The sequence below is a fragment of the Vombatus ursinus genome, unplaced genomic scaffold (genome assembly GCF_900497805.2).
Source record: "Vombatus ursinus unplaced genomic scaffold, bare-nosed wombat genome assembly UNPS02014775.1, whole genome shotgun sequence".
Lineage (NCBI taxonomy): Eukaryota > Metazoa > Chordata > Mammalia > Diprotodontia > Vombatidae > Vombatus > Vombatus ursinus.
The window spans coordinates 11,820,329-11,828,923 of record NW_020954553.1 but is presented as its reverse complement, the minus strand read 5'-3'; the positions used below and the strand labels follow the sequence as shown (position 1 = coordinate 11,828,923).

General features: G+C 48.1%; 1 protein-coding gene across 1 annotated transcript; it reads right to left on the bottom strand.

Moving 5' to 3' along the window:
• Nucleotides 1–1,915: 1,915 nt before the first annotated feature.
• On the bottom strand, nt 1,916–8,358 carry EPHA10 (EPH receptor A10). Its single transcript, XM_027864672.1, has 3 exons — nt 8,253–8,358; nt 6,394–6,458; nt 1,916–3,642 (listed from the first exon to the last, which is right to left on the bottom strand). Exons 1-3 carry the CDS (start codon nt 8,356–8,358, stop codon nt 2,908–2,910), a joined length of 906 nt encoding a protein of 301 aa, XP_027720473.1. The 3' UTR covers nt 1,916–2,907.
• Between the last annotated feature and the right edge of the window lie 237 nt (nt 8,359–8,595).

Below are 8,595 nucleotides of genomic sequence, written 5' to 3'. Positions count from 1 at the left end.
CTACCATCACCAACTAACAATTTCTTATCATTGCTGCCATCATTACCTATATCACCCACTATCGATGACCATCATTCACCATCATTACCATCACCCATCATCATTCAGTATCATTGCACATTGCTCTTCTTCATTGTCCATTGCCCACCATTACTGCCAGCATCAGTGATCACTGCTATCCATCACTATCACCAACTATCACTGACCACTGTTCAGCTCCAGGTTAGGAGGCTTAGGATGAACAAGCATCTTTCAGAAGCAAATGTCCTTCATTTTCTCCACCCCCTCTCCCTCTCTTATAGCCTCATGAAAGGCTACTTCTTTACTTCCTTTAACTTTCGATGGCACAATTGGGCCAGACATTTCCTTTCCACGTGGGTCCTGGGCTGTCTTATGAAGTTTAGGGAGTCTGAGTGGGCTCAGGGCCAGGCAGCATCAGGGAAGGTCTGAGAGCTGCCCTCCCTTCCCGAGGCTGGTCCCCTGGAGTGGCCACTCTCTTAAGTCTTCCCTCATTTGTAGGCTAGTGTTAGGAAGGAAAGTCCTCCATTTTCTCTCTTTGAGTGGACAGTCTGGGTCCTCCAGAGAGGACAGCTAATGGCCCGATTCCTCCTGAAGAGTGGGGAAGGAATTTAATTATTTTTATAAATGACATCAAATATTTTCCCTTCAATAATGTTCATTATTTAAAACCCATGACATTAGAAATTAGAGGCTGGGGCTAGGCCCAGGGGCTGTGGCTAAAGAGAGAAAATCAGAACCAGACTCCTAGCCCCAGTCCAAATCAGAAGTAAGGTGGAGCAGACAGAAAAGCTGATGTGGTAGTCTCCTTCACTATCTGTTGAGATCCAGGAGTTATCGCTATGAGAAGTCCCTCCACCAATATAAGCTCACAGCTACAAGCATGCACACATACACAAAAAATGGTGATCAATCCTACCTGCTCTGAGGAGGAAGTCCCTCCACAATGAGATAGGCTGGTTCTTGGACAGCAGACACAGTCTATTGATGGGACTTTTCTAGCTCACCAAAACTGACAGAGCTTTGTGACCTTGGCCAAGTCTCTTCCCTTCCATCTTTGAAATAAGGAGTATTGGAGAAGATGGTCTCTAAAGTACATTTGATCTCTAAATCAACGATTGATCATTTGTTCATATATGGAAGAATGGCAGCTCAGTCTTTCTGAGGCTACCAAATCTTCATAGCTTTTTTCTGGGCCCTGTCACAGACCAAAGGGGCCAGAAAAACTTGAGTCTCTATCCCTCCTTCTCCAACCCTCCCTCAACTTGTCCCTCCTTCTCTGGGTTGGTCCCTTTCCTTATAGTCTGCAGTTCCTTCAAGTCCATAGAACTACAGGCTGAATCCTCAACCCACCCAAGCCTTGCATACAACAAGGCCTGAGGTCCCTCAAGATTTAGGACAGGAGCAGGAATGCAGAGGAAACCAGTGGCAATGTGGAAGGGTAGATTCAGATGTGGGTGGCAAGACAGGGAGCTGATTAGCCAGTTTGGGAATGGAATCTCTAGAAGTTAGAGGGAGATGGAGAGAGGGATCTCAATTCAGCTCAACAAAAATTTATTAATCAACTATTATATCCAATGCACTGTACTGGACACAGAGAAAGGGATACAAAGATGAACAAAACATAATTCTTGCCCCCATGGAGCTCACAGTCTAGCAGGGGGATATGATATATACTCAGATGGCTATGTGATTTAATACAAATCAAAACATGCAAAGTGCTCTGTGATGACTGAAAAGGAAGGTAATTGTTGACTGAAGGAATCAGGGAAGGTTTCTGGGATGAAGTTGTATTTGAATTTGGCTTTGAAATAGGATGGCAACAGATTGAGATAATGTTGGGAGGGGGAAGGAGATGGGAGAAGACTCAGAGAATGTTGTGACCAAAGGTACAGAGATGGGAAAGTATGAGATCTGTACAGTAATTTAGTCTGGGTGGAGTGTACTTTACATGCTGGAGAATAGTGGAAGATAAACAAAGAAGAGTTGGGTGACATCAAATAGTGGAGGAATTTTGAATGCCAGACTAAGTGGGCTGTAGGAGGCCAATGAAGGCTATCGAACAGAGTGACATGATCAAAGCAGTGCCTAAGATATGATACCCTCAAAATCTGCCTGCCCTTGTGCTCACCATAGACCTGGGCTCCTTCTTGTCTTGCCATGGGCCCATATGCAAGTCAGGCTTTCTTCAAGGCTAATGGGACTTTATCCTGGACCTTGCTAAGGCAATGGGGGAACTTCACTATTTGCTTTTTTTCCTGAAGTGGTTGGGGAAGAAGGAGGAATCAACAGTGATCTAAGCTCCTAGACAGTCTACCAGGATCCTTACTCTCATGGAAATGGGAATGGGACTGCACCAGGCTCTGAAGGGGAATCCCACCCTGGGAAATCAGACTTCATGAAGATCCCGCTCTGACTGTACCGTCACAAAGATTTCACAAAGGACTCCCATCTAGTGCAGACCAAGTAATCTTGTCTTCCACTTCATTAAAGGCCTTCCTCATCCATCTAAGTCAATGGATGTAAGAATACTAGATACATACTCGGAGGACCTGAGTTCAAATGGCAGCTCAGTTACTTTGTGACTTTGGGCAAGTCATCTAACTTCTCACCCTTCAAATCTGTAAAATGGGGACTTCTCTACTTCACTAGGCTGTTGTGCTTTGAACAATGCTATGCAAACGTAAGCTGTTATTATTGCTGTTATCAGAGGCAGTCTAATCCCCTGCTTCGTTTGAATCCTGGACAGTGGGCAAGTCACTTCCCCTCTGAGCTTCGGTTTCTTCATCTGTCAAACAAGGATAATAAGCCCTAGTTTTCCTATTGCCACTGGGTGGTGTTGAGACTTGAATGAGGTCGTGTCTACCAAGTGTTTTGTGTTGCCAAAGCTCAGTAGAAGGTCCGCTTACCTTCACAGGACTCCTCCCGTTCTTGGAAGCCAGCGCTGCAGCTGCACCTGCCGACCGGCACGAGCCACTCCCCGTCGGCACTGCAGTGCATTCGAGGGGGAGGGCGGCCGGGCTCCCCCTCCGAGTGGGCCACGCATGTGCCAGTGACCTCCACCAGCGACGAGAAGGCAGCCTCCGCCACAGTGTCTGGGAAGGCTGCCAGGTTCTGCACGGTGGCCAGGCACTGCTTGTAATATACTCGCACGGAGACCAGCGCCACGCAGGCGCCCACATCTTGGAAGGCCAGGTGGAAGCCGTCCCTGCTCAGTGGCCCGATTTCCCTCACCTCCACATTGAGCTTCATTTTCCGCTCGCCCAGATCACCCTGGGTGAAGCTCTCATCTGCTGCGATGGTAGCCACTTTGCGCTGGCGGCTCTCGCTCAGGCTTCCACCTAGACCGGCCCCGCCCTTTCCCTCCCCCTCTACTCCTGCCCCAGCCTCCGCTTCTGCCTCGGTATAGTAGAGGTTGAAGGTCTCCTTGCAAGATCCTGCCACCCCTGGGATACTGCTGCAGTCCCGAAGTGTGAACTTGAGCTCGATGAAAATCCGCTGCCCACCGCGCCGCCCAATCCAACCTGTCTGCAGCCAGTTGTTCTGGTTGGGTTCCAGCACGTTGCACACCTGGTAGGTTCGGATTGGTCGGTCGTTCTCATCCACTCCACTGATTTCCTCCCACTGCGGAAAGGGGCAGGGGGGAGAGAGGCAGATGAGTATCCAGCAAGAGAAGAAGGAGCCTGTTTTGCAGTGGGATGTAGTGCCGCAGACAGAGCACTGGACTGCTCACAGCTAGAAAATCTGGATTCAAATTCTGACTCCCCACTTACTAGCTGTGTGATCTTGGACAAATCACTTAACTTCCGGGAGCCTCAGTTTCCTCACATCTAAAATTATAACAACAACAACAGGTAGCATTTACAGAGTGCCTACCAAGTGTCAGGCACTGTGCTGGGTGCTGTATAAATTTTATTTTATTTGCTCCTTTCAGCAATCTTGGGAGGTAGGTACTATTATAATTCCCATATTACATTTCAAGAAACTGAGACCGAGGTTAAGTGACTTGTCCAAGGTCACACCGTTAGTAGGATCTGAACTTGGTCTCCTTGAGGAGTACACTAGATGATTTCTAAGGTTCCTTACAGCTCTAACATTCTCATTTTATGGATCGAGCCTCGACCCTGCCTTTGACATATCATACAGCCTAGGGCAAGTCCATTTCCCTCTGGTTCTAGTGTGTAAAATGAGGGTCTTCGACTGGCCAATCTTTGAGGCTCCTTCAAATTCTAACCCCTATAAACCTCTAACAAACTTTCCCTCTCTTGTCCTCAGTTTCATCACCTGTAAAATTAAGGCATTAAATTAAACTAGTCTGATCTAAATCTTCTGTCCCTGGATGATCAAACGCTCCAGAGCCTTCCAGGCTTTTACTTAGAAGGTAGTCACTTGCCATAGTGTCCACAGGCTCAGGCAAAGGCTGCTCCATGAAAGGACTTGGGTCCAAGCCTTTCCATACAAATATGTGTGATCTGTGATATCTTCAGCACAGGGAACTCCTGGTGTGTAAACTCTCTCCACCACAACCTATCTACTACTTATTAAATAAGAAATTAGTGGATAGACTACTAGACTTGGAGTTAGAAAAACTTAGGTTCAAATCTTTCCTTAGGCACTAGCTTAGTAGAAGTCACTCAACCTCTTTTGTCTGCAGTTTCCTCATCTGTAAAATGGAGGTGATAATAGCTTTTACCTCACAGGGTTGCTGTGAGAGATAAAAAGAGACGATGTATGTAAAATGCTTGGAAAATCTTAAAAAGCAATATGTTAATGTAAGCTATTATTATTAAGTGAGTTTGTCCAGAATCTCAGATATAGTAAGTATCAGAGGCAGGATTTTAATCCATTGTTCCCTGATTCCAAGCCCACCCTTGCTTCCTTCATAGGACTTTTATGAGCATCAAATAGGAAAATGAATGAGTACTGTACAACTTTAAACACTATAGGGATTTGAGCTATTTTGGTATTACTATTGATAGAGGTAATGTGTTATAGTGGACAGAGTGCAGAGATAGAAGCCTGCCTCTGACACTTGGTGGGTCTGTGACCCTGAGAGCTCTCCATGACTTACCAGAGGTATCATTGTTGGACAGTGCCTTACATATAGCAGACCTTCTATAAATCTGTGTTAATTGATTGAGGCTGGGTAATGGGAAGGACACTGACTCAATCAATCAACAGATATTTACTGAGGGCCTGTTTTGTGCAAGGCACTGTCCAACACTAATGCATGTAGAGAAACCATATTTTATAGAGTCAGATCATGTTAGATCTGACAGGGACCCTAGCCACTGTGTAGTTAACTCCCTCATTTTACACATGAGAAAAGCAAGGCCTGAAGAGGGAAAAGTGACTTGTCCAAGGTCACCCTGGTAGTAAGTACCACTGCCCAGATTCCAATCCAAATTCTCTGATTCCAAATCTGGTACCCTTTTCCACTACATGATGCCCAGTGGTGATAACAGCCTATATAGTCTAACCAAGTTGGGATTGTTGATAATTTCTGTTGTAGAAGGGAGTAGTAAAAGGAATTTTTCAATAGTCACATCTCTTTGTAAGGACTTCCATTTAAGATTTGCCTGTATAATGATTTTTCATTCAGCTTCATATTAAATAAATCTACATACCATGAGCATATAGCAGAAGATGATTTATACTGATAAAACATGTTGGGTAGTGGGGTGAGAGAACATGGTAATAAACATTTGCTATGGCTAATCATTTTACAAATAGGGAAACTGAGGTAAAATGGAGCAGCTTTATTTGTCTCCAGACTACACCTCCCAACAGCTGGCTACGGAAACCAGATGTCAATGACTCTCCTGCTGAGGCCCTTATTCTAACCTTGTCCCCTTGGTAACCTATGATCTTCTTCCCCACCCCTATCAGTGCACTGACAGATAATCAGACATGGTAGAGCAAGTGGCTGAGACCAGCTTCCTGGTGACCAAACTGCACCTGAGCTGCAGTGACAGCAGCTGCATTGCAGTACAGATCTCACACCAACTGGGCCCTGGAAACTCGGAACTCTTGAGCCCAGAATCTTGGTGTCTAGAATTCTGGGGCCCACAACAGACAGACTGGATGGACTGTGTCCTTCAAAGGGGTGGAAAAGAGAAGGCAAGGCAGTTATTGTCAGCTACTCCCAGAGAAAAGCAGCTGGCTCCTTGGACTGGCTAATTGGCCAGAGGTGCCAAGACTCCCAATTGGCCATGTGTAACCATAATCTGGAGAGAGAAGGGATGCAGTCCAGAGCTGCCTAAGGATCTATCACTAAAGAGGACTCTGGCTTCTGCCCACGTGGAGGTGGAAGGACTCACCACTCTCATTTCCACCCTTACCACTCGAGGAGCAGGAAAGAGAAGAAAGACTCACCCCATTACTGGGCAGTGCAGTCCAGCCTAGCTCAGCTTGGGATTCCTTGGAATCCAGAAGGACAACTAGAAAGAGGGAGTGAGAAAAGTTAGTGCAGTGGGAGGGGTGGAGATGTCCCAAACAAGATTAAGGAGTGCAGGAGGATAAATCAGGGCTCCTTCTATACCCCTAGATCCCTGAGGAGGAAAGCCTATGGCTGGAGTAAGGAGTGAACATTTTGAGTCTCTGTGTAGAGACTTCAAGCTGATTCATCTAAAAAGAGGATCAGAGACCCTTAGGGGTCTCTTGGGATAACTCTGACTCCTCAGATTGTCTGATTTTTGTAAGCCAGAGGAATATTATAGGAACTGGTATAGCAGAATCCTATAGGCCATCTGGCCTAGCTCCTGCCTTTAAGTTGGACTAGCATGGTAGAAAAGGTGTCTCTTTATAGATAGAGATGCCAAATCTCTCTGTATGGAGGGGAATGTCCAGGTCAACAAAACTCAGCTCCCTCCCCAGAAATATTCCCAACCTCTGCCATTGCTCCCCTCCTCTCCTGGCATTCCAGTGGTAGGGGAAGATTGGATCATGATATTTAACATTGGAAGTGCTCAGGGATTTCATTGGGTACAATCTTATCTCCTTACATATGAAGTACTGGCAAAGTGGAGAGAGTGACTTGAATAAGGAAGGGCACATAGGTAGTAAGAGAGCTGGGATTTGAATCCTTTTTTTTTGTCAGTGTAGACCCTCAAATGAGTTTCCAAGGTATCTCTTTGCCAGTCCAAACTCAGACTATCCCCTTACTCCCCGCGTCTAAATCCTCAGATAGAGGAAGAATTAAGCCCTCTCTACATTTTCTCTAGCTGTCTTTTCTCACGTCCTTCACGTAAGCTTAGAGAAAGAAGGGAAATGGCTTTGAACTCCAGAGGGGTAGCCCTCTTAAACACCTGATGGCTTTCTCCTGGGGAAGGTATGGGGACATTGATTAGTCCCTCTGCTAATAAGGCAGCATCTCAGAAGTCGCCCAGAGCCAGAGTTACTATGCCAGAGAGCTGCCCTAGGGTAGCCAACTGGAGCCAAGGGTGGGGAGCGGCCCCCAGAACAGTCTTTGCTTCCAGACGTATGTCTCGGCCCAGCTACAGCCAACAGAGGGAGGAGCCCAGGCCCTGGGTCCGCCCTATTCTGACCAGAGAGTCGGCTGAGGGTGGCAGCACCATGGACAGCGACTCGGGCTCTTGTTTGTCTGTCTTGGTTTTCTGGCCTCTTGGTCAATCTCACCCGCTCCCGGTCTTCCTCATTTCCCACGTTTTCTCATCTCCATAGCCCCTTAGCCAATTTGAGATCTACCCACCATGTTTATCTCTTCCTTGTCCCCTATCTCCCTCTCAAAGGTCTCCCTTATACATCCCACAATATCCTCTTCTCTCAGACACCTCTCTAGTCTTTTGGAAGTTCTCTTCAGCATCCAGGACCCCCAATATTCCTCCCCATCTGCAGTTCTTGGACATCACCCCAAGTCTCGGAAGCCCCCTCTAGTCTGCCAGACACTCCTCCCTCAGTGTCTCGGAACGTCTTTTCTCCAAGTACCACAAAATGCCCCGCCTCCCAATACACTCTCTCCCCCCACCCCCAAATAGCCCTATCATCCTGTGCCTCTGTCCCTTTTTGGTTTCCCGGACTTCCCCCCTCCCCTCAGTCTCTCTACCTTACTAGTCTTTGGCCCTGTCTACGCACACCCCCCGATCTCCCTAGCCTCTCCTGACTCTCTCACTCCCCTGGCTCCAGACCCTCCAGCCCTCTGGGCCCTGGCTCCTCAATCCCGACCGCTGACCCCTGTAGCTCTCCAGCCCCCTGGCTGCAGGTCCCAGACTCACCCTCCTCGGCGGTGCCAGGCCGGCTGGGCCCCAAAAGCAGCGAGAGGAAGAGCGGCTGCAGGCAGATAAGCAGGCGCTGGGGGCTCAGGCAAGCGCCAATCTCCATGGTCCAGCTGACAGAGATGTCAATGCGGCCGCCCGGACCCCAGCTCCAGGCCTGGCCCCGGCTCCAGCCCCTGGCCCAGTCCCGGCCGTAGCCCTAGCCCCAGTCCTGGCCCCCGCCCCACGGAGCCGCTCTCCGGACCCCGGCCCAGGCAGGGGGCGGGGACTCATCTGAGACCGTCACCTGCCGGGGCCAAACAGCAAACGCAGTCCGTGGGACTCAGCCAATCTACACCCAAGG

Bases quoted from the DNA above. Each gene is read 5' to 3' on its own strand.
- EPHA10 (XM_027864672.1), bottom strand. From the start codon at position 8,358: ATGGAGATTGGCGCTTGCCTGAGCCCCCAGCGCCTGCTTATCTGCCTG. The intron at 6,459-8,252 runs GTGAGTCTGGGA...CCCTCTTTCTAG, and splicing joins GCCTGGCACCGCCGAGGAGG to TTGTCCTTCTGGATTCCAAG. The intron at 3,643-6,393 runs GTGAGTCTTTCT...CCCTTTCCGCAG, and splicing joins CTGCACTGCCCAGTAATGGG to TGGGAGGAAATCAGTGGAGT.